The sequence below is a fragment of the Sceloporus occidentalis genome, unplaced genomic scaffold (assembly GCF_023333645.1).
Source record: "Sceloporus occidentalis isolate IW3139 unplaced genomic scaffold, rSceOcc1.0.p SCAF_3, whole genome shotgun sequence".
NCBI classification, from domain to species: Eukaryota; Metazoa; Chordata; class Lepidosauria; order Squamata; family Phrynosomatidae; genus Sceloporus; species Sceloporus occidentalis.
The window spans coordinates 130,743,466-130,770,220 of NW_028316983.1; the positions used below are offsets into that span (position 1 = coordinate 130,743,466).

The 26,755-nt window shown below is 38.4% G+C and overlaps 1 protein-coding gene across 3 annotated transcripts in view; it reads left to right on the forward strand.

Moving 5' to 3' along the window:
* Positions 1 to 26,755, forward strand: part of NRG2 (neuregulin 2) — a 204,348-nt gene that overhangs the window by 159,197 nt on the left and 18,396 nt on the right. Inside the window, exons 5-6 of one of the 3 annotated variants that reach the window (XM_089516295.1) lie at positions 10,107 to 10,165; positions 22,784 to 22,807. In XM_089516295.1, the coding sequence (XP_089372421.1) occupies positions 10,107 to 10,165; positions 22,784 to 22,807 (83 nt within the window). Of the gene's footprint in view, positions 1 to 9,764; positions 9,842 to 10,106; positions 10,166 to 22,783; positions 22,808 to 26,755 lie in introns of all 3 variants that reach the window. The other 2 variants (XM_089516297.1, XM_089516296.1) reach the window with 2 other exon arrangements.

Consider the following 26,755-nt stretch of genomic DNA (forward strand, 5'->3'; position numbering starts at 1 on the left):
GTAAATGACATGGGAGTTACCATTGTGCACTGTATGTGTGTGTAAAATGCATTCTCTCTCCCCCTCTCTCTTATGAATAGTATAAGTACATGTATGTTTTCTGTGTGTTACTGTGCACATGTATGTATGTGAGTATGAGAAGGTATGTTCCTGCCCACTTCTACTTCTGGCCCCACTCACTGATAGTATGCTGGCCCAGATAGTTTAGCCATAGGGGAATATAGCACGAGCTTTTTTTTAAAAAAACAACCAACCAAAACAATCCCTTCTGCCTTGGATTAGAATAATACTCCTGCATCATCCACTTAGTATCCTCTGGTAGTAATACTAACTTTTGTGATTTCAGTATGTTCAATGATTTTCACTTCACTTCAGTCAGCCAACCACCATTCAGTTTGTATTCCTCTCCACCTGAAAGGCTATGAGTGAATTGCAGAGATTTAAAATCTCTGTCGTAAGAAGGAGAAAGGGATGTTTTCAATGGCCATCTCTCCACAATTTCTCTTCCTTTGACTAGTGAATTTCTTCACCTTGCCACTGTGGCAGCCTTTGTGGTATTGCTTCATAGAAGGTAAAGGAAACAGGCTCCCACCAGCAGCTTATTTTTAGACTAGTGGCTGTGGACAGAATAGTCTTCCCATACTGTTGTTGGAAAGGAGAGGAATGACCTAAATTTTGTATGTGTAGCTGAGATGAAAACCCACTTTGAAGTAAAATCTTTCTTCTCGCACACTGAATCAAGTCACATTATTTCTTTCTTCCCCACAGTTAACATCTCACAGTAATGCTTTCTAGGCTCTGTGGTTTGGTTGTGAAGTTTCAGTATGGAAAGCTCGTGCCTTAGAATTTTTAAAAAGTCATTTCGTTTTTCAGATGTTTTTCAACCGTGCCTGGAAAAATGTTTTCCTATTTTATTATATTGGTTTCTCTGTCTCTCACTCTTGACTGGATCTGTTCTTATAGTAGCATTATTACATTGTGAAATTCAGTTATTCATGCTGTTTTCTGAAGTCATCCCACTCACTTCATGATCTTTGTGAATGATGATGTGGATAATTCAGGAGCATACCTTGGAGAATGTACATTTTGTACTACAATCCCCATGCCAACTTGGGTGATGATGGACCCCTGGGATTTGTAATCCAAAACAACTTTTTCCAGTTCTGCTGAGAAGATATTTTTTCACTCCCAGTTGATCATTTGTTTTCATTAGTGCCACCGTCCATAGACTACTGGATTGTGCAGCAACATCATGGCATCCTGTGTATGGCTCAGCTGTTTGAGCTCCTGTGTATTTAATCCAGGAAAGACCCAGAAGATTCAGGAGAAGGAAATGGTATCAAGAGCAACAATAGCTAGTGGGAACCAAGACACACACTGAAAAATAGAGAATGTTATCACAATCAGTGCACTTTTAAAGGAAATATTGACACCCCCTCCCTTCCAGATGAGTGTTGACCTGAAAAATTTGAAAGGAGAATATTTGGCACACAGCTACAGTACCTTAGTTAATCTTGGTTTTTAACAGAGATGGCCAAAAGAGAGCATTTCTGTCAGGGAATTCTCTTCTCTTTTAGTTGGCAAGACTTCCTGCAGAACTCTGCTTGAGATCTGAAAAATTTTCAGTGATACCATATGGTACCTCAGCTGTTTGATGACACAACCATTTAATGCAACTTTATGCATTTATTACAGACATCCTGTCTTAGTAGCACTTTTTATAAGTCTGGTGTGTCTTGGTCATTTATTGGGTGGGGTAAATTCCTGTTTAAATTCTATTCTAAGACAGGATATATGAAGAGATATATATAAAAAGTTTTATGATAACCTATTGATTTGTAGTCAGCCATTTTGTTAACTTTCTCAGACAACTATGCCCACTTGAAGACTGAATGTTGATCCCTTTCCTATGTCTCCATATCTTCCTTTCCCCTTACCTATTCTTAATGTTATTGTTGTAATGTCTGTTATCAAATATGAAAGATATTATTCTGAATAACCGAACATTTTATAATAATGATAATGATGCCAAAGAGAGAAAAGGGCAGTCATAAAGTTCTGGAGCTGGCTAACAGAAGGACTCTTGAAGATTTAGAGCAGCTGCTGCTGTTTTGAAACTAAGGGGCTATACAGATGGGCAACATGGAGCCGCCCCTTTGTGCCCCACATTCGGGCCGTGGCAACCGCACGCCGCAGCCTCCAGAGGACACAAAAAAAGCAGCTTCTTTCCAGCATCCTGGAAGGGGTGTCATAGGTGCGCCAGTGCACCATGATTATGTCCCTTTTGCACTGTGCCATTTGGGTGCTGCGCCACAGAGGCATCATCATGGTGCATGCAGTGTAAATGGGTGCACACCAAAATGGCACCATGGGAGTGGGTTCACAGTGTCAAGCGTGTGGATGCTACACCTTGACTCTGCCAACAGGCTGCCACAAAGTGCCAGTCTGTATGCCCCTTAAGGCTGTTTTGGGATGGAGCTGCCTGCCTATTCACTTGTCTCTTCAGCTTTCATGTGTATATAAGGAGAACAGATAGTCCCTCCCCCCCTGCAAAAAAAAAAAGAGTCACAAAAAGCTCCAGGGCCCTGTTAACCAAAGGAAACACATGAGTTAAGTTCTAAAAGTCCAGCTTTCTATCACATGGAATTTAGATGAAACATAGCAGATACTATACTTCTTTTCTTTTCTTTTCTTGAAAGGAAGAATATTCCTCCTACTTATTCCTTCCAACTAGGTTTGGGAAAGATGTAGAACATTGCTGGTATTAGAAATACATTCCATCCATCCATTCATCCATCCATCCATCCATCCATCCATCCATCCAGTATTTGTTTTGTTTTGATCCCTCGATCAACCAAGTGCTGCGACTGGAATTGACTGAGCTGTCATTTCATCACACTGAGATGCAGAACTGTGTTGGCTTTATACAGAGCAATCATACCATTTACTATTGGTAGCGAGGTTCGTATGGAAGTCTCATATCATTCTGCAATTGATTCCTCATAGCCAGTCAGCAGTCAATGGCTTGATTTTAGAAAAGGTGTTGAGAGTATAGACTTAAGTGAAATAGTCATTGAATCTTCTAAAGTACATTTTGAAGGGAATATCATTCTTCAGCCAAAACATTTATGCTAAAACAGTTTTAATACAATTAGTTGAATGTCTTAATAGGTTTCAAACATCCCTATGATCACTGCTTTTATCTAAGGAGAAACTAAAATCACATTTGATGGCTCCTTCCCAGAAAAATATCTGAGGAATTCAAGGGAAGTAAAAGTTTTGATAAGACCAATAATGTTTCTTTAGAACCCTATATATATGGAATGCATGAACAGATGAAGATTTCTTAAAAGAAATTCCAGAATTTCCAACTATTTTCTGTCTTCCAAGAGGCCATAAATATGTTCAAAATTCTTTATTTTAGAAATTTAGAATTAAAAACAAAAACTACTGAATGTACTCATGTATAGGTCTAGAAATTTTAGTCATAAAATTGACTAGAAAACCTGGGTCGACTTATCCATGGGTTAATGTAAGTACTGTACTTTAATTCAAATACTGTATGTAAAAAATTACCATCATCTTCTGTGAGTAGAATGGTGAAAAAACTGGAGCGTAGTCATCCTGGGACCACCGAAAATAAGCACCAGCCCCCTCTACTCTCTCACTTATCTAGCCTTTAGGGTTAACCCAAACAGTCATGCCTGATGGAATTTTGTAAGTTCTATGGAATCAATTTCTTTTACTTCATCTCTTACATCCTTTGTTACATGCCTCTAAGTTTTACTCTTGACATCTACAGGTCTTATCAAAATTCCTAATTTCGGCCCCCAAATTTGCCATTGACTTATACATGAGGTTGACTTATAATTGGGTATATACAGTAGATAGCCACTAATTTTAATTTTTAAAATTTTAAATTTTTATTGTTAAAACAGATGTATATTTACAAGCAGATAGCGTCATATACAATAACAACAAAAACAATAGACAAACACAGTATACAAAACCTAATTACATATATACATTCTTATACATTCTTACTTAAATACGAATCTTAACGAGAGGAAAATCTAACTACCATAAACTTACCATACCTTTAACCTTCCACTATACTTCCTTTCCTAAACTTTCTTAAACTGTCTTAACGTTCTTTCCACCACATCCTTAACTATGACTATAACTGTCCTCTACTAAGCCTACCTACTCTAACCTTCTACACATACATTTACTTCTTCTCACCCCTACTTTCTTTAACTTTCTATTTCTTCTTTCCTCCTCGTTGTCTTTGCCACTAATTTTAAGGATCTATCCAGGCACTGTACAACTCCAGTATCTGTCCCAACTCATGTTTTGCTTATAGATTAGCATTTTATTTCTTCTTATTGTTGTTTTCATACAAGTCTTTATATCTCATTAAGGCGATATTCATTTTCCATTACTGGCACACATTCCCATTTCTGGCCAATCCTGTTCTATTTCTATCATTGGGCCCCCTCTCTCCCTCCCTCCCTCCCTCCCTCCCTTTTTTATAATTATGTTTGTATTTGCACAGAAACTATTTCTCTTTTTAATTAATTAAAATTAATTGATTATTAAATTGATTAAAATTAAATTGAAATTAAAATTTAATTAATTGGTTATTGCAATTAATTAAAATTAATTATTTTTTGTGCAAATACAAAGTACTTTTGGTTGGGTTGGGGTTTTTATCTAATTTTGTGGTGATGGTGGTGACAGCAGTAGTGGTGATAGACGATATGTTATTTCTTTACTTGACACCATCTCAGGTATAATACCAAATTAGAACTGATGTGAAGTCAAAGGCTTTCATGGCCGACATCCATAGATTTGTGTGGGTTTTTCAGGCTATGTGGCCATGTTCTAGAAGAGTTTATTCCTGAAGTGTCGCCAGCATCTGTGGCTGGCATATTCAGAGACTCTCTGAATATGCCAGCCACAGGTGCTGGTGAAATGTCAGGAATAAACTCTTCTAGGACATGGCCATATAGCCCGAACCCGCCCGCCCCTACAAATTAGAACTGTCTGCAGTTTTGTCTGTATTTACAAGCTCCAGATAAAGAAACAAGCTCAAGGTTATTTTTAAATAATCAACAATATTGGGTTTAAATTTGGAGAATGGCACCAAAATAATAATAATAATAATAATAATAATAATAATAATAATAATATACCTAAAATACTCACATCTGTATTTTGTATCATCTACTTTTTATTATGTAGACAAACGCAAACAATTTTCCAATTGGGAATCCTATGTCTTATGTACATTATATGATCTATTAACTCTCACACACGAGGATGGGACATGTTAGTTTCCCAAAGTCACATTTTCTTAAAAAACACACACAGAGAACTAGCCCTGTAATGTAGGTGCTTACCTACACACCTGTAAACCGTATCCTCAGGGGCACTACACATTACACAAATATAGTGATATATTCAACTTCAACTGCCAATCCGGTGGAGTCCTGGGTTTCGTAATTTAGTGATGTACTAGAGTTCTGTGCTGATAATTCTCAGTCCCTCTTCCTAAAACTGCCAATCCCCAAATTCCTTGTGATGTTACCATAGCAGTTAAAATGTAATATATAATCATGTAGTGTGAATGGGCTCTAGGTTTCTGTCATTTCCCTTCTACAGGTGTACATGAAAAATGACTAGAGCAGAAAATGTTGCAAAATTCTGTGATTTTTACCTTTGAGTATTTTTTGTCTCATGTAACATGTTAGGATGGGAAATGACCAAAGGTAGGCTTTTTTAGGCAAACCATGATGCAACAGATCATGACAGATATTTTTTACTTGTCAATACATTAGTTCCATAAGGAAGAAAGAGGACTTTCCCCAGTTCACTGAAAAGAACATTTCTTTCCCACAAGGGTTAGTGAAGTATTGCCAAAGAGAAGCCCATACGTTAAAGTGAAACTGCAATATACAGTCGGCCTTTCTTATATACGAATTTCTTATACAAGGATTAAAGCATCCACAGTTTGATAATGTTCAAAGAAGATATAAATTTCAAATATCAAACCTTGATTTTCAATTTTTTATAAGGGACACCATTTTGCTATGTCATTATACTTAATGGGACTTGAGCATATACAGATTTTGTTAGACACAGAACCAAACTCCAGCATATAACAAAGGTCCACTGTACAATATCCAGTTCAATGTTTTTCTCTTTCTTAATATGCATTTATTTTATGTACATATATGTATAATTTTATGTGCAAATAATTCATTGGTGATGATGATGATTAATATCATTATTAATAAACATAATTTTAAAAAGAATATAAACCCAATTGTTTCACGGTCTACCAGATGCTGACTTCAAGTCAACCAAAATTATGAAGGTCAAGGTGACATGCATGCTAAAGAAATGCAAAATACTCCAGACCAAAACTGGTAAAAGATGATAAGCTTTATCTTCACAGACATATGAATTATTATTTGGTGGAATGATTGGTGGATCAAAGAGAATCAAATAGGTAGGAGGAAAAGTTCTACAATAAACATAGACTCCAACAAGTAGGAAGTGATGTGGGCAATAGCTCACCTAAAATTAGTCTCAACAAAGATAAGGAAAAATCCATGTAAAGTAATGTAATGTTGGTATTATGCTTCACAGAGATGAAGTTATATGAGTCATTGTAATGAACATGGTATGTCTAAAGACATGTTACACTGTGTGACAATGAAGAACTTTTGGACTAACTAGTTAGCAAAGCCAGAAGGATTATAGATCATCAGATAGATTACCAATTTTAAGACAGCTTTCAGTTTTTGAGGTAAATAACAAAGGCTTAGTTCACAAGAAAGTATTGGCATTCATCTGGGTGGCATGTGAATGGAAATAGCTTCCAGTGTGGTCAACCAGCCAGTTGGAAGACAGCCAGTTGGAAATAGCCAATTAGAACTCAATGCCTGACTTTCTTTCAGGGCACTGAAAACTGAAACAGCAATTGGAAGTCATTCAAAAACCTTTATATTACAAAATGGTATTGGAAACTGGCTTTAATCGTGCAATTAAACAAACCAGTACTGGCTGAAATAAACATGAGATAACTGAGATAGCTTCTATGCTGTTTCATACAAATTTATAGATTGTGTCAAGCAAAAGTGGAGCAGCGTACAGACGCTTTTGACACATGCACTGACCTCTTGAAATCTATGGCTTCCCAATTGCTACATAGATAAATGCTGAAACAGTTAAAATGCTTATAAAATGGTTCAATTTCAGATGCTTAATAATTCTGTGTGTGTGTGTGTGTGTGTGTTTTATGTTATCCTGCTTTAAATATGTTCCTTGGTGCAGTTATGCAGACCTAGCAGTATTGTATATTCTGAACTACAGTTCAAAGATAAGGGGGGAAGTAATAGTATAGTACCAGAAATGAAGAAATTAGATTTACTGACTAGATCAAGAGCCTTATCTCATGTCAGAAACAAACTGAGATGCGGCAGTTTCTACTTGTCTTTCTGCATGTCCTCTAAGCACTTTTATTCTCTTCCTGAGGGACATGGTAGTAAAAGCTGGTCTTTTGTTGTGCTGGAAAACTCTCTTTCGAAAAAGGCATGCTTTTACAATCATCTCTCTCTGGATGGAGAATAGAAATTCTACAGTAGCATATGGAGAGGTAAGCAGAAACCCTCTTCTCTTTTGCTGTGTCTTGGCTTGCTTTTGACATGCAATAAGGCTCTATGGAGTTTTATCACACTGGGGGATTTTGGCATTAAAGAGAGATTAAAGTACATTTAAAGCATCCCGTAAATGAAGTGAAAATGGCGAGTAATTGTGCAAATGATTATCATGCGCAATTGTGCAAATAAAGCAATATTGGAAATGCATTGTCGCTGAAATCCCAAAAGTAAAAATATGCAGATTGATGTTTCTTTGTGACCATTTTAATGGTGGGTTTTGTGGGACGTTCTGGATAATTGAGAAACCCTCTTTTCCTTAAATTTCATGTAAAGTTCCTTATTAAACAACAACAACAATTGGATAGATTTGGCAAGAAAGCCAGATTTTGTTGGTTCCCTTGCGATGCAGCAGAAGGCTTTTCTGTCAGTATCTTTTATGACTGAAACTTATTGATTATATAAACTTTATGTGCAATTAAAGAAAAATAACAAAAACATTTTGTTCCTTCTAGTTTCTTGATTTATTTATTTATTTTTCCTGTAATTTTTTTTTACAATGCAGTATTGCAAGAAATATTTGCAACATTGTTTTACTGATAAGCAACCAAAACACAGAGTAATATGAGAAAATTAATCATTCATGCAATACGAAAACTCAGCTGGTGATTCATTGATAAAAGGAAAGAGAGATGAATTTGGACCCAAAGCTCAATGGCTGCAGTTAACAACGCGTTACGTCTCATCCGATGGTCTAAATATTTGGTCCAAAGATGGTACAAAAATCATTCAAAAATGTGTTTGTCCCACTCCATTGAATTTTGTTGCCCAGAATGTATCAATGAAGATGGAGCCATTGTAGGAGCCAGACTTTTGGACTATCAAGCAACTTGTGGCTACCACTGATATTTCCCATGGCAAGAGTTGAGATAATAGCATGTGTCTGATGAAAATAATCTAGAATCCCATGCTAAAGAACATGGGACATTTTCTGCACTATGTGGATGGTTAGAGAAAAAAGGCAAAAACCTGAGAGATAATATATATTTCTTTTTTTCTTTTGTAAACTATTACATTCAAACTGTATGGAGATAAAATGTGGTTTTTGAGTAAACACAATGCTATCTTGAAGTAAATTCTATGTTTAGAAGTGTCTGCTGCAAATATACCCAGTAGTGAGTCAGCTCATGATATCAGCCCCAATCCTTTTCCAGCAGCGGCTTAGCATTCCTTAGCCTGGCTACTGACAAATTTTTTACTTGCCAAGGGACAACTTTCAGCAAATGTCAGTGCTATCTATGCACTACAACCCTAAGCATATTTACTCAGAAGTAATACTGATTTCAATGCAATTTACTCCCTAGGACTGCACCTTTAAGATTCGATGATATGCGTACTAAAAACACCAAACACCCCTCCTGTTCATGCCATTTTGGTTCAAAGGATGTTGTTGATGACTTTGTGCCTTATCCATACACTTTTTAAAACTAGTGATTAAAAATAACATTTAGTGCTGTATCGTTGATTGGCATAAAGTATTTACGTTTCTCTCCTTTGCAAATTACAAATCTGCAATTTTTAATCCATCATCAAACAATCTGAATGGGAAACTGGCAGTCCCAGAGGTCATGAGTGCATCAAACATGATTTTGTTGAGAAATCAAAAATGAATCCCAACACCATTCTATGTCTCAGCATCACCTCTCTCTTTAGACCCACCTACCTCAGACTTAGCACATTCCAGTTGTATTTGGGGACAACTCTCCTCATTCCTTGCCAATGCATGGTGGGTGCCAGGATTGGGAAAGCTGCCCAAGACACAGGATAGTGATCCCATTTTTTATGCTGTCACAGATGGCCCAGGTCTGTGGGTGTTGAGGATTATAGGCTTAAAATGCATGGAGGAGGGTTAGAACAACTGCACAGAGAAGGAGTTAGAGTGTCCTCTTTTTCACACAGCAAAGATTAAATCCAGCTATCTTACATAAGATGCTTTATTTTTTTTTTAAATTCATCGCTGTGCATTTTTTTTATTTCTAACCATAGCCTCAAGGATGATGCCAGCCTTGTTCTGTGATTTGTCCCCTTTTCCTCCTCCAGATGTCCAAATGGATTCTTCGGACAGAGATGTTTGGAGAAACTGCCTTTGCGATTGTACATGCCTGATCCTAAGCAAAGTATGTTTGAAGACAAAAATTGCACCATACTACTTAAAATCTCCTGGGTACAGCGCTGGATTTAGAGTGGCATAGTGAGGGTGTTCTTTTGAGTTAATATCTGGGCTAAGGTTTAGGTAATGCAGGTAAGGGACCAGCCAAAAGCACATCAGGAGAAATCTTGAAAAGGAGCTAATAAGTTGGCATCAGAAAGGACCTCTTTTCAGTCTGTTTGGATATCATGCTATCTTGTTTCTCTCTTTCTGGTTTTCTTTTCTTTCGTTAGGTGTCCGAACGAATTCACAGGGGACCAGTGTCAGAACTTCGCAATGGCCAGCTTCTCCAGTATGTCTCTTTCCACTTCTCTCTTTCTCTGATTTGTCGTAGCACACTATGTGACACCTTTAAAGCAACTCTTTTCCAATTTGGAGCTTTCCTTCTTTTGCTATTTGTTAGAATGTTATTGGTGTCGATGCTAATCTAAACATAACTCACTGTGGGTTCAGGCAACTTCCAAATGTAAAGGGGGAGGGGGACTGTGTCTGTTTATCTATTAGTTTCTGGAATATTCCATCCTCCTATTGAAAATTTGCAGCTGTAAACTAAAAAAAGGCATATTTCAAAGGGCCACTGATTTATTTTTAAGATTATCATGTCAGTGGAGTAAATAGGTGCATAGGTTTAAATTTATGCAGCTAAAGAGTCATTGATAGAGTCTCTATCCTCTACAGTCCCCTGCTTTAGTATAATAATATGTCATTGGGCTAGAACTACAAATCAAAGGATGTATTTTGGGTCAAGGCTATAGGACTATCAGTAATCCTGACTCCAAAATATGGTTATAGTAATCTCTTCCTGCTCACCATTACTCCTTCTGTGTTTTAGCAGGTGCTGGGCAGAAGAGTTAATGAAACATGTCCACTTGTATCAATATGCAGATTTAGCAACTCACAGCACCAGACGTAACATAGGCTTTTACTTAGTTATGGCTTTGGCTTAGCTTTTGTTTGGGAACCAAACCTCTACCTAGTTCTTAAGAAAATGTTGAAGAAATGGAGGCATTTGTCACATTTTCCTTCCACGTCCACCTCTGTTAGAATTTGGTGCATTGGTGCTTGCATAGTTCTTTAGCCTAATGTGGTCATCTGTGCGCAGTAAAATGAAGATTAGTAGAGGTACCATAGTGGTTCCTGACCCAAGGCTAAACTAATTAATTGAGGGTGCTGCTAATCACAATGTTGGCTGTAGAAACTTGTGGAAAAGCATCAAAGTAGAATTGCATACATAGGATTAGGCATTATCGTATCAGCTTCCAGGAGAGGGCCTAACACTGTTCAGTGAACTAATACTAGTTTTATTTGAACTGGGGGACAAAAATCCCTGAATGGTAGTAAATAAAATATTCTGCAAGCTTTGCCAGCCAATCAATTTTTACTGCAATTCAACATTAATAGTTTAAGGAAAGGATTATAGAACTCCAGTAAATGTTGTCCGTGAAATCCTGCATTCCTTGAGCAGTACTCTGTTTCCCAGGTTATGTTTCTTAGAGAGTTTAACAGTATCTTAAATGATATGAAAGGTAAAGAAAGGGAAAGAAAGACGGGAAAAGAAAAAAAAAAGATGGCTCCCAATCTACCTGTCAGCAGTTATATATGCTTACATTTATATTCATACCTCACTTTCTAATATTAACATCTCTTCTTTCCATAGTCAATTCTTTCTAATAATCAAATCCAAGGGTTACCAAGTCATTTTCTTTTATTCATAAACAGTCTATAAGGGGTTCCCATTCTTTATGTAGGAGTCTGTTAAGAGTACTCAGTAGCCAGAGCCTTAGAAGTGGGCTGTAGTCCATAAAAGTTCACACTATATAATAGATTTGTTAAGGAACTGCAGGACTTTGATAAACTATTTAAAAACAACGTCAATGTTATAAAAATACTTCTGCTATTCCAATATTTGCTTTGCTTTCTTGTAGATAGGATAATACTCATATTCAGAAATATATGCTCTTTATGGCACAGTTATGGCACAATTCTTTAGACAGTTACAGAAACATAATGTGTAAGCTTATGACTAAAATGACTTTTGATATTTTCGTAATAGAGGCTTGTATGACCTGACTTTTTGGTCAGCCCACAATGAAATTTAAATAAAAAATCAAGACTAGAAGACAGTATTGGAATGAAGAAAATCATTTTTAAAAAGATTGGGGGAGGCGGGGGAGACCAAAGGCAATATTAAGATTTCCTTGTGTAACGGTACAATAGTTGTTCCCCCATGACTAGAATCTCACTTATGAGTAAAATTTAAAAAAAATGTTTAAGATGGGGTGGAAAAGGTGTAGTGTATTGGCTGCATGTGCCCCCTGAGTCCTATTTGTTTTCTAAAACTTCCCACCAACATTCACCTGAAGCCCTGTGAAACCCATTCAGTGTAAAGAAAATAACTGATACAATTTTGGTGTGATCTTCTACCCGCAAACTGCCACAAATAACCAAACCTCACCCACAGATGTGTGGGTTACCCAAAATCTTTTCCCCCAAATCTTCACCAGACCGTCTTCATTTTCAGCCATAAATTGGCCAGAATTGTTGACTAGAAATAATATGATGTAACCTCCAGTGCACCCAGATGTGCTGATGCATTGTGTTGGTAGAAGGGTCATAGGTGCAAAAATTAGTCTTTGCTCCCTGCACAGTTGCCCACCCTAAGACTTTGACCCTTTTGAATTGTAGTCAGGAGAAACTATTGGTGCATTTGTTTCATAATGCTTGGTAAAATATACATACAGTTGGCCCTTCTTATACACGGATTTTTTTATACATGGATTCAAGCATACACGATTTGAAAATGTTAAAAAAAGTATAAATTTCAAACTTCAAACCTTGATTTTCCATTTTTTTAATAATAGACACTATTTTGCTATGTCATTATATTTAATGGGACTTGAGCATCCACGGATTTTGTTACCCATGGGAGATCTTGGAACCAAACCCCAGTGATAACAAGGGTCCACTGTATAATAAACAATTTTTAAGAGCAATATGTTTCATATAACATATAATATTGTTGCAGATGTTTTAAGCACTAAACAAGGGAAGGAGTACAAATTAAGAAAAGTAATTTTTGGATTAGCTAAAATGCAACATAAAGCCACAATACTACTTAAAAGAGAGAACTATGAGTAGATTTTCATCTTTGGTCCTATTGCCATTTTGTGTGGATAAATTACCAAACACTTGTTACAGAATTGCATATGCAGCCATTTATTTATGGCTTGTTGCATGAAATTCTAATTTACCTCTGTATTTCTATGATTTCTATGTTGTAATTCGAGTGACATTTTATACAACAAGCAGTTTTCTCATTATTTTTGCAAAGATGTGTTCAGCATTCGTTGTAATTTTAATATGTATTTACTGTTTTTATTTGTAATTAAAGGCAATAAAAGCAAACAAAATAAAAAAGCGAATAAGTAAATAGAAATTATGATTTACATTTTATATAAATTTTATATAAATTGTATTATATTTGCTTTTCTGTCAGAATAAAGTAAGAACTATAAAATAAATGACACTTGTTTCTAAATTTCCACAGTCAGAATATGATATTGGGTCAGTAGGTATCTTAGAAACAAGTTATATAACTATGAGATGACATTTGGCAAGTGAAACATTAAACCTCACAAACAGAAATAAAATAAAAAAATAAATTTATCAACTTTTTTTTTAAAGAAAAAGAATCACATTACAATACTTTTTTATTACGGCACACGGCCAGCACAAAATAATAAAATGTTTACAAAAAATTCATTGCATTGCATCCAACATATTCTAGCATATTGAAAGAATCACATTAGTCTTCTACTGTTTCTCTAGCTAGTACTCCTATATTAAGCTTTGAATGTCTATGCGAGACTGGCATTTTGATTTCCATAAAATACTTCATTTAGTCATGAAATATCCTAAAGAACTGTAAAGTTGGAAGATGTCCCAAGGATAATCTAATCCAAGCCCACCACCAACACAGGAATCCACACCTAAAGCACTCCTGGCAGATGGCCATCTTTTTTGAAACCTCCAATGAAAGAGAAGTCTCCATTTTCTGAGGTAATGCATTCCACTGTTGGACAGTTGTTACTGTCAAGATGTTCTTTCTAATGTTCTGTCAGAACCTCTTTTCTTGTAATCTGAGTCATTGATCCAAGTCCTATATTGTGAAGGAGAGAAAACAAACTTGCTTACATGTGACAGCCCTTCAGATATCTGAACACAGCTATTCTATTGTCCCCCCGCTTTCTCTTTTCCAGTCTAAACATTATCAGATCCCTTGTCTGTTCGTTTTAGGGTTTAATGTTTTAGTTGTTACCCTCTGAACATATTCCATGTTGTTAATACCCTTCTCAAACTGTGATGCCAAGAACTGGGCACAGTATTCCAGGTGAGGACTGACAAAAACAGATTCGAGTGGCACAGTATGTTACTTTGATCTGGACACAGTAATTCTCTTCATGCAGCCTACATTTACGTTAGCTTTATTTATTTATTTATTTATTTATTTAATGATTAACGTGTTTTGCTTTCAATCTGTTAAGATGGTAAATATTGCTATAAAGCTAGGTATCACCCATCCCATGTCTGCACTTCTGATTTTACCTGCCTAAATGAGAAACTTAATTAAATCTTCAATTCATCCCTCTGGAAATGTGTTTTGGCCATTTTTGCCCTGTTCCCCAAACTTGAATGTGGATTCCATCTTCTCAGAATCCTGATTCTTTCTTCTGAGAATATGAAATTTCCCCCAGTTTGGTGTCATCTGTAAATACGAGCATCTCTGTATTCTTTTATCCAAGCCATTTATAAAGATGGTAACGGTAGGCCCAGGACAGAACCTTGCAGCACTTGTCATTTTTCTGTAGGAGAATGGAGGACCATTATTAAGTGCTCTTGGGTCCAGACCCATCAATGGGCTACAAATCCACCTCTCATCCTTCTCTTCAAGAATATCATGGGAGATCTTACCAAAAGCCTAATGAAATTACATCAGTAATATTTCCCTAATCTACCAGATGTCTGACTAGTTGTATATAGATCAATTATAATCCCCTTCATGTATCTTCTATCAAAGGAGTACTGTCATCAGCGCCACTATCTGCTCCATGTTTTTATGTATTTTTTCCATTCCCAAATTATATGTGGATTGCTCCACTCAATTGCTCAAAAAACAAATAGAAACAGTTTGCACAGCAAAGAAAAAATGTATGGAAACAGCATGCTGAAATGATGTGTCCCCTTATATTTTCTATTACTCTCTTCCTCTTTTCTGACCAATGCAGTTTTAGGCTGCATCAATAGAAGTATAGTGTCGAGATCAAGGGTAGTAATAGTCCTACTTTATTCTGCTTTGGTCTGGCCCCACCTGGAATATTGTGTCCAGTTCTGGGCACCACAATTCAAAAAGGATGTTGAGAAACTGGAGCGTGTCCAAAGGAAGGTGACTAAAATGGTGAAATGTCTGGAAACCATGTCCTATGAGGAACACCTTAGGGAGCTGGGGCTGTTGAGCCTGGAGAAGAGAAGGTTAAGAGGTGATATGATAGCCGTGTTTAAGTATTTGAAGGGATGTCATATTGAGGAGGGAGCAAACTTGTTTTCTGCTGCTCCAGAGACTAGGACCCGGAGCAATGGATGCAAGCTCCAGGAAAAAAGATTCCACCTCAACATTAGGAGGAACATCCTGACAGTAAGGGCTGTTCGACAGTGGAACACACTCCCTCGGAGTGTATTGGAGTCTCTCTCTTTAGAGGTCTTTAAACAGAGGCTGGATGGCCATCTGTCAGGGATGCTTTGATTTAGATTTCCTGCATGTCAGGGGATTGGACTGGATGGCCCTTGTGGTCTCTTCTAACTCTATGATTCTATGATTCTATGATTCTATGTTGTGTTTCTCAACTTCTCAATGAAGTATCAAACTGCAAAGCCTTAAAAAATTTTCAGTTTGTCTGCTTGCAGTTGAAGACACCCATGAAAGTTCTGAATTTCACTTTGAAGTCTGTTTCTTATACATGTTCATTTTAAATCTTAGCTTGTCTGAAATGTCTTTAATCAGCTACCCTTGTTTCTTTAGACATCCCCAACTTTTCTTTTGTGTTAGAATTGCTTTTGATAGTGCTTTCAGTAGCCTGTCTTTAGGAAGTTCTATACATCATAAACTGTCTTATTAGAATCAGCTTTCTTAAAGTCCACAGTCTGCATCTGAGGACACTTAATTTCCCCTTTCCTTTGCATAGTGAATGCAAAGAGGAGGTGGTCACTTCCACCCAAGATTCCCATAATTTACATCCTACTGACCAGTTCTGATCCTCTGTGTATGAGTCAGATCCAAGATTGTCCATCCTCTTGTAACCTTTTCCATTTTCAGCAAGACAATTAAGGAATTTGTTGGGTCTTACATTCTTGGTAGACTCTGACTTCCAGCAGATTTCAGGGTAGAATTCAGAGACATAGCTGTGTTAGTCTGTAATATCAGCATGGAAAGGGATCTTGTAGCATCCTTAACTTTGTGAAAGAAGGTGTAGCATAAGCTTTCATACACTTGATGCCCTTAGATGCATGGAGGAAGTATCAGGCATCTGAGGAAATAGATCACGTCTACGAAAGGGAACAAAGAAAGAACAGTAGAGAAATGACCCACACAGCAGTCATATCTTTAAAGAAGCTACAAAAGAATATGAAAAAGATTTTCCCTTGAGTAGTCTGACCAGTTCTCTCCGGAGTGTTTATCAGTTCCTATGGGTACTTGGACAATTATCAGCAAAGCATGTTCGAGTGGGAGAACTAGATTTTGCTGTTCAAGCTGCAGTGTGAAACACACTGCACTCTTTGAAGGTTAATTATATACTAATCTGTAAATGGAAGCTAGCATTTTTGTCTTCGTAAGCAAATTTGTGATGCAGTTAAAGATAGGTTATTGGATAATTGCACCCTGAGAACTGAGGTCTTACCCATGACTGTCTGCTATTAACCATGGAGGAAGAGAATTGGGGTGAAAGTGCAGGTGCATGGAGAATAAGTTGTAAGTGAGCATGCCAGTGGGAGCTGGTAGAAAAGCAATGGCAATTGTCCAGATCTCCTGCCATTGTTGAACTGCAACTCCCAGCATTCTTCCACTGTCTATGCTGGCTGAGACTGCTGGAAATTGCAGTACAACAACATCTGGGGTTCCACACAGTTCTGACCCTCGCTGTGTAATATGTAGCACAGAAATTAAGACTTTAACAATTTCCATGCTTCCTGGGGCATGAATGTGTTTTAAAACTGCTTTAACCTTTAACTGTCTTTTAAAGAGTATATGTTTCTGCACACACACGTTTCCATGGTGGAAAGGCATTCATTCTAGAAAAAAAGGCATTCACTGATTTCATTCAAACAGGAATGCCAAAGGTGGGCCCTTTGGGGAATTCCGTGTATGCTCGTGTCCCATTGGAAAAAATGGAGAGTGCATGCTTAGGGTACCATGAGTGCACACACCATACACTTTATTGTCATGTGGTTTCAGCGTAAGCTTGAAGCTACATATTGTGCACCCGCATACGGCGCAGCTGCACTGTATGTGGTGTATATATATGTGAGTGTGTGTGTATATATGTATATATGTATGTTGTGTACACACACACACACACACACACACACACACACACAGTGGACCCTTGGCTTACATGGGGGGATACGTTCTGGATCCCCCCATGTTGGCCAAAAAAGTGTAAGTTTGAGTCCCATTCGATTGAATGGGGCTCGTGCTCGTGTTGCGGGAGAGCGTGTGCACCGTGGCGCACCATTCACTCTCCCATTGCACAGTTTCTGCATAAGCTGGAAGCCGCGTATGCGGTTCCTGCCTATAGCGCAGGCGCACTGTATATAAAAAAACAGAATCTCCAATAAGCTTCAAGTGAGGGTTACAAGTTTGGTGCCCTCATGAACCTGGAATATTGTGTACAGTTCTGGGTGCCACAGTTCAAAAAGGATGTTGAAAAACTGGAATGTGTCCAAAGGAGGGCAAGTAAAATGGTGAAAGGTCTAGAAACCATGTCCTATGAGGAACGACTTAAGGAGCTGGGGATGTTTAGCCTGGAGAAGAGAAGGTTAAGAGGTGATATGATAGCCCTGTTTAAATACTTGAAGGGATGCCATACTGAGGAGGCAGCTGACTTGTTTTCACTTGCTCCAGAGACTAGGACCCGGAGCAATGGATACAAGCTACAAGAAAAGAGATTCCACCTCAACATTAGGAAGAACTTCCTGACAGTAAGGGCTGTCCGACAGTGGAACAAACTCCCTCGGAGTGTAGTGGAGTCTCCTTCCTTGGAGGTCTTTAAACAGAGGCTAGATGGCCATCTGTCGGAGATGATTTGATTTGGATTCCTGCATGGCAGGGGGTTGTACTGGATGGCCCTTGCGGTCTCTTCCAACTCTATTATTCTATGATTCTATGAGATTGAAAGCAGACTCCAAAGCTGAATCATAATGTTTTCCTGTCACATGGGACCATGACTGGAAAGCCCATAAATGGAATTCTATTTCCATATCCCAAAGATATCTGACATTCCTACTTCCCTTATGATAGCTGGCTGTCAGGGCACAGCTGGATCAGTGATCAGTGAAGTAGCTGCCGACCGGCTTTTATAGCCGAGTCAGTATGAAGTGTTGTCAAATAGGGTAGGTGAGTAGGTTGCCATTCTGGAGAAGTGTTGTGGTAGTAGGCTGTATGGCTGTGTTTTTACATCCTTAACTGGCCATTCCATATTATCTAGGATTTTGCACCTTGGGAAGATACCTGCCACAGTTATGTAAGACCTCTCTGAGAGTGGAGGCAACATTAAACTTTGCTGTGGTAGCTTGAGTCCTCTTGGTGACTTTGCCTCACTAGGAAATGGACAGGGAGAGCATATTCCTGTTTCTTCTGGTCAGCCTCTGAACAGCTTTCAGTATCATCAACCATGGTATTCTTCAGGGCCACAACACTGAGTTGGAACTTGGAGACACGTTCCTAGAGAGACAAACCCAGACAGCAGTGCTGGAGGAGTCCAGTGTAACTTTACCAGTAAAATCTCTCTGAGCTCTGTTTTTTCTCCCATTTTATTCAACATCTATATGAAACTGGGGGGAGAAATTGTTTGGAGGTTTGGGGTGTGGTGCCACCTGTATGCTAATGAAACACAACTGTTGTTCTTTTTTCCTCCATCCTAAGCCAATGGCTGGCATCAGTAATGGAAATGATAAGAGTGATATATCCAGTCAATACAGACTAGTCAGTCTAAAGGCAGATTAGGGAACAGGAATTCAACCTGTCCTGAAAACACAATAATTTGACAGATTGGAGGTATTCTTGGATTGGGCCTTGAGCCTGTAGGCCCAAGTTTCTGTGGTGGCCAGGGGTGCTTTTGCACAGTTGACGGTAGTGCAGCAACTGCCCATTCATGGAGAAGTCTGAGCAGGCTGTGGTTACACATGCCTTAGATCCTACTTGGATGATGTGGGGCTGTCTGAACACAGTATTTGAAAACTTCATTTAGTACAAATAGCTACAACCATATTGTTAGCTGGGGCCATTTACAGTGACAGTACACCTCCCTTGATACAACATCTCCATTGGCCACTGATCTCTTTCCAGGCACAATGCAATGTGCTGGCGTAGGTCCAGTCTATCTAACAGATCATCTCCTCCCATATGCAGGGAGCCTGACCAGACTCTGAGGGAATCAGGAGAGCCTCTTCTCTCAGTTCCACCCCCTTTACAAGGCACATCTGGTGGGTATGTGAGACAGGTCTCTCTTGGCAGCTGCCCAGGCTCTGGAACTCACTTTCAAGAGAGGCTAGAATGGCTCTTTCCTTGCTGCCCTTCAGCTGATGGGCAAGGGTTTTCTTTTTTTCATTGTGACAGACTTTGAGGAACTAAAGAAAGAGTTTTCAGTAGCATGCTGTACCACTTACAATTGTGCTGTTTTCAACTTTTTCTTATCTTTAGTTGCTTATAATTCCCCCTATTATTTATGCTTAATATGTTTATAACTATATTGTATTTGAGCCACCTTGAGTCCCAGGGTTTTGTTGTTGTTGTTGTTGTTGAGAAATGCAGGATATAAATAAAGATAACAACAACAACGATATGGCTCTCTGACAATTAGTTTTATAATGAGCTTTAGGAACCCAAAAGTACTTTATGTATTATCTAGGTAATCTTTACATAAATGCTGTATCATCAGCTTTTTAAAATTAGTTGCAGGGGCATCCTATCCTTGTTTTTTTTATTGCCTTCATTTTTTCCGGTGGTTCAAGAAGTGTGCTAAACATACTTGTATTATTGTCCATTATGGTTATAATTAAGTGGCATATAACAGTCATGTCTTAGCAGTGATTGAAAACCAAGTGATTCTATGATTGCTCTAAAACAAATGCAGATGTAATCACCTCAAAAACCAAACCAGAATACACACTGTAAGGGAAATAGCAATATGGATTATATAACTGAGAGAACTGAGAGAATTTGGTATATTTTAAAATGATAAATTGCACTGATAGAAGAGAGAACAATAATTTGAAAAATGTGGGTACTTGTTCTCAAGAGAGGAGAAGAGGAAAGCAGAAATTATTTTGGCTTGTGGGCTAGGATTGTTTCTGTCATTCTGTTCTCCCTGTTATCTGGCTTGATAGGCATTTTATTATTAATCTTAAGTCATTAACATACACAGAACCTAATGGAGTTTCATAGGCAAGAGGAGACATATGTTTGACCCTGGGGATTATATTACCTCCATAAATAATAAAGTACCTCCTGAAGTTTTCAGTACGTCCTTTCATAATGAAAAAGTTTCAGAGCACTCTGCTATTGTGACACTTTCTATGCAAGGATGATGTTGCCTCTCTCTGCCAGCATTATGGTGTTTGATACTTTGTCCATTAGGTTTTAGATGTTCTAACTCACCCCTTTCACTGTAATATTTCTGTAATATAAATGTACCTTCACACCAGGTTTTCCAAACTTTGAGTGTATAGTCCCAGTTGCTACTTCTAATAAATACCTGCTTCCAAAAGGGGAAACAGGTTAGTTGGAAAAGAGCATTAGAAATTAAGGTCAGTCTATTTCCCATACATGGTAGTTCCAATCTGGATACTAAAGAAGAACTAGGGGCTTGACAGATAGGCGGCTCTGTGCCGCCCATCTTTGCCCCGCATTGTTGCCGCAGCCACCAAATGGCATGGCAACAATGTGCTGCTGAAAAGAAGCTGCCTATAGCGGCTGCTTTTTTAAAGCACCTTAAACAGGAAAGGGCGCCGCCATGACACCACTTCCTGCTAGTGACGTCTGCACACTGTGTGGCGTGTGTGCCATAATGGCGGCCCCCATATGGATGGGGCCGAGCCATGATGGCACCAGGGTTCGGGAGCATGTAGTTGTTCTGTTCTCCTGAACCCTAATTTTGGCCCCAGGCCGCTGCAAAGTGGCAGTCTGTTCCGGGCACTAAATACAATTGTTAGTCTCAAATACAGTAGCATATGCAAGGGTGCGTTTAATCAATCCTTGGATAATCCCAGTGATGCAACTGAGTTATTATGGCTGGGACTCAAAGAATTGTTTTTTACATTTTATTGAAAATTAAGAATGTTGCCTTTGTTTTAAGGCAAATAGCCCTTCACTCAGGAGGTGCCATGAACAGTTATCAGAGGCATTCCTGGTTTGAGTATGGAATAGTTAAGAACCCATGATCTGTTAAAAAAAAGAAAAAGAATGGGGGTATTGTTAGAACAAAATAAGCTCAAGAGGAGCTGTTATTTGACCTTATTAGGCCACCCTAATCTATCTTTACACCTGCGGGTTACAAACCGCCATATAGTACGCAACGAGCGCGTACTAGGGTTAGGAAGGGGTGGTGCTTCCGCACCACCTAACCCTAGTACGCTCTCTGTGCGCACAAAATGGCAGCGGCTGTTCCGCATGGTCACTGCCATCTTGACGTAGCAGATGCGCTGCGTCCACACGTCACACCCCGGAAATGACGCCACGAGCGTGCGACCAGCGCCTCGCGGCGTCTCTTCCGGGGCCTGAGAAGGAGCGCGATTTCCGCGCTCCTTCTCTGCAGCGTCCGGGAGCTGCGCGGTTTAAAGGCTGCGGCTCCCGGACGCTGCAAGCGGAGGCGGAGCCAGACCGCCGCTTCTCTATGGCAACCCACCATAGTGATTCTACATTTAGTATTAGATTAGGACAGTTCCTGGTTGTGGCCTCATCTTGGTTATTAATGCAAATATTAACCTTCTGTTCCTAGAAGACATTTCCTTCCTCTTGATTGTGACTGAAGGAAAACAAAATAGAGAAGCAATCAGCTTTCATTCTGCTTGGTAGAACCTGAACTCTGTTTTGTCAAGTTTCGTTTATTTAAGTCTGTTCATCTTATCACTGTTATAAGCTGTAGACTTTAAAGGTTGAAAAACATACCTTGTTTTGCTTAGCATTCACTCTCGAAAACCTTCTTTATTTCTTTGTGATACACTAGTTTACTACAGTACTTTTTTTTTAATTGCTAGCTGGTGAGCAATACTACCTGTAACTGCTTATGTTTTCTCAGTATGTGTAATTGGAGCCTATGCAGTCTTAATGTTTAATGCTTAATATTTCTGCTTGTCAGAGAGAGCCATACAATACTAACAGGCATGCCTCTTCTTGAGGAAGTTTTAATTGCCTTGCAATTTTCCTAGACACCTCTTTACATATAGCAGTACAGCCTTTTTAGTGTTTGTGATGACAATACTGTTTTCTTTCTTATTGCTTCTGTGACAGTGACCTGAAAAAGGAAAGCTATTCTAACTGCAAAGTATGTTTATGTTATCTTAATGTTTTGACTTTTCTCTCTTATAAAACTGTTTCTCTTTTGTCTTTCTCTTCTTTGTTCTTTTTCTGCACTGGCAGAGCATCTTGGATTAGAATTAAAGGGTATGGATTAAACCATTCATTTGTTAATCAGACATCATTAAAACCTGCCCACAATCCTTCACATTATATATTTACAGCTTTAATGGGATGACCAAAAAATCAGCCGTTCTGTTTTGCATCTTGCACAATGAGGACAAAAAATGTCCTACATTTACATTTTCATAATATATGTCTTAGTTATAAAATACGTATATTCCTTATAAAACATCTGCATGAGCAGCACTTGCCTAATAGCCTTGATAAGCATACCAAGCTAGCTCAAGTGATATTAGACTCACCACATTTAACTTCAATCATGCATTCTGTTTGTAAATTTCAAAAGCTGGAGAGGTCAGTTTGGAATGTCACCTTGTGCCATATGCATAGTGGACAAACACTCCAGTAAAGAACAGGCTGGTATTAAGGAAACTAGAAGTTGTAGCAAATCAACAAAGCCTCTGAAGGCTTTTGAAAACAATCAACATGGGAATTAAAGTCACATTTCTCTTCCTTTCTGATGTCTTTCACGTTCCAGAATTACAGGACTTATACCACTTGAAATGCTATGGTTACATCCTATACAAATTTAGGATTTATAGTTTCATGAGGTGCTCTTTGCCGCAGAGCTCTAATGCCTATGACCAAACTACAAACCCTGGGACTCCACAGGATGCACGCGTGGCAGATATAGTGGAATCATAATGCTATAATTATGGAGTGTGAAAGACACTTCTGCCTTACAACATTTCATTTAATGTTCGTTTAGAATAAATTTGTTTATAAATATAGCTATATTGAAATTTATAATATAACAGTACTACAATAGCATGTACCACACACACTAGTTCAGATAAGATTACATTAAGTTGTATCCGATTAACCCTTCCCAGCAGTGGAATAGTGCTTGTGAGTAGAAGGGGGAGCGAGCAATTCCCCTTGCTCTGTAGCCACCATGAGAAATCTTCCAGAGCTGTAGTTGAGAACATCAGGAAGGAGGAAAGTTAGGGGAAATCTTTATTCATTACAATTGCCTAATTTAGTCTAGTCACCAGTCTTTCCCCTGCCCTTCATACAACATAATAGCAGAAACTGGCCTGACTTAAGATACACAGATTTCAAAAAGAGACAAATTCCAGCTCTTCAATTTAACAAACAATAAAGTCTTTGCACACACATATCCAAAATCTGATGATGTCTCTTGAGTGTCTCCTGGAGAAAACCCCATGTTATCCTCCTTTCCTCATGTGCTTTTCTGCTCTTCCTACTTCAAGGTGAGACTTTAAAAACAGCAACAACAAGATATTGCATTATATGGCCCAGTTCCTGTATGCTTTTACTGTAGCATAAATATACACCAGCATAGTTATGCTGGACCCCATAATTGCAACATATCAGGTAAAGAACTTGAATTCTCACCCATTGCATGATGGTTGCTTAGTGCCCCATCTGCCATGCCACAAATGAGAGAGAGGAATTGTGGAACTATTGGTGGAACTTATGATTGCATTTGTAAAACTTCAGAGAAAGTGTAACCATTTGAGCAATGGTTTTTATGCTAGGATAGTGCTGCTACAACAGGATTCTGCCCTAGACTAGAAGCATCATGATCCTGCTGCCATCTGTCTCTTGTCTCTTTGGATACCAGGGCCATGAAGCATTTATACGTGCATAAATAGGCAGAGAAATCATCCCTACGTTTTTTTTAAAAAGAGAGGGCTGATGAGAAGGATGAAAGCCATCAATGCCCTGTCTTAGCACCCCTGGATAACCAAGTACATGTATGGGATGTGTTTTAGTAGAAAGGCCACATTCCACAGTTTGACCTGGCCTAAAACCTATTGAATCTAAGCGTATTTGGTGCATATTCAAAACTTTTTCCTATGTGCAGCAGAAGCAAAATGGGGCCTCCTTCCCCTCTAGAAACAACGCTTTGAAAAAGCGCTACTATACCGTTCAAACATCGGTTTCAGATATCCCACCATCCTAAATCATTTACCTTGTACATGCCAGCGTGAGTGCATCAGTTTAAGTTTCAACTGCTGTCTTTCATGAATTTTCTGTATGTTTTGTTTTATGCATTAGTAAAAGAGCTATAGTGTATTTATGCTGAATGTGTACACTCATCCCTCCACATTTGCTGGGGTTAGGGGCACAGGACCGCCGTGAATGTGGAAAAACAGCAAATAACAAAAACATTATGTTTTACCTGAGAGAACACCTCTCTAGGAATTTCAAGGTCCTCCGGTGCAACTCTGTGGTCACCATCTGCCAGACATTGATATGGAATTGCACTGCAGGAACTACAAATGCCTAGTGGAGTGTCCTTTCTAGGAATCTCTAAGCCCTTCAGTGCAACATTTGGTTAAAAGTAACCACAGAGTTGCGCTGGGAGACCTAGATAGTTCATTTCAGGACACTTACTCTATATATGGAATTCACAGGTCTATTTGACCTTGGTCCTAATGGAATTGTTTTTTGCAAAGTGACATTATATGGGAGGAGGTTTACATATCACACCTGTACATTGCCCATTATTAAACTTTAAGCTATTATAGCATCTGTAGGCCTAAAGGTTCACTTGTTATTGATTGCATAGGATTCAGTCCCAAGAATCTTGTTTTCTGCATTAGGATTTATGGCACATGAAACATTCAGAATATAGAATGCCTTTAAAGAAGGTGCAGTTCCCCCCATATTGATGGATTGACTAGCCCTTACAATGGGGATTAACAGAAGGAGCTTTAAAGACTTTCTGGGTGTTTTCTTGGGATCACTTTTAAGATTTCAGCAGAGTTGCGGGGGCATTGGGCAGATGGTCATTCCAAGAATGTGTTTAACATCCCCTATTGTTAATTTTAAGGGAAGCAACAGGATGGAAAGTATTGAGACTTGATTGATCTGCAGTTATTGGAAGGCACCCAAAAGTCCCTTTCTTCCTATGTTGCATCTAGTCTAAATCCTGGTCAGAGGTCTTTACATGATCCCTCTTTCTCTTGGCTGGGTAATGCTGGTTTGTAAATTAAACTAGGAAGACCTTGGTGGAACAGAAGTGTTGAGGAGATTCAGTGTCTAAGGAAAACCCAGGTTATTCATGTGTTGGAAACATGACAGTAAAAACATCAAATATATGTGTACAGGGCATACTTATAATGATACTATTATTAATCTTTCTGTTTCATTTATACTTTTTTTAAGACAACGTATCATTTATAAATATTTTTGAGGACAGAACTACTGGGCAACCAGCCTAATCTTTATGGAGTGTTTGTCACTGTTTACAAATTTCCACAAAATTATGCAATTCTTTGTCATTATGACTCCAAACTAACCTATGTGAGTTTATTGTCCCCAGTTCCCTCCCTTCAAGGAATGTGATGGAAACTAAGGCCTCCTTATCAAAAGAATGGCTATCTCACCCCATATCTTGCACTGACAAAAATACTGGAACTGGAGGAGAGTGGGGTATTAGATTTAAGCTGCAGTCAACTCATCTAGGAGTAATATACTGTGAAGTCACTGGGGCTTTTTCCTGAGTATACTAGGAGGACTAGACTATAAATTATCAGTCCTTCAGAGGTGGTGCTTTTCTATTAATGAAAAGTATAATGTAGAAAGTGGTTTTGAATTGACAGTGGAATAAAACCAGTGCTGCTGATTCAAATATAATTTCAATTATCATTTGGAACTGAAGATTTTTTCATCCCTTCTTAGCTTTCACATTTCTTGCTTTTTAAAAAGAAAGAAATATCTTTCTAGGTTGGCTGTTATACAATGAACATCCCTTGCCATCTTGTCTTTTCACCATTACCCACTGACTATATTACCTCTAGTACCGATGGATAACATTAATTCACATGTACTGGATTGCTCTTTACATGTTATTAGAGTGTGATAATTGGTTTGTTGTATGTAAATTATATGCGTGTGCATGGGCGTGTATGTGTTTATGAAATGAAAGTGTTACCCAAC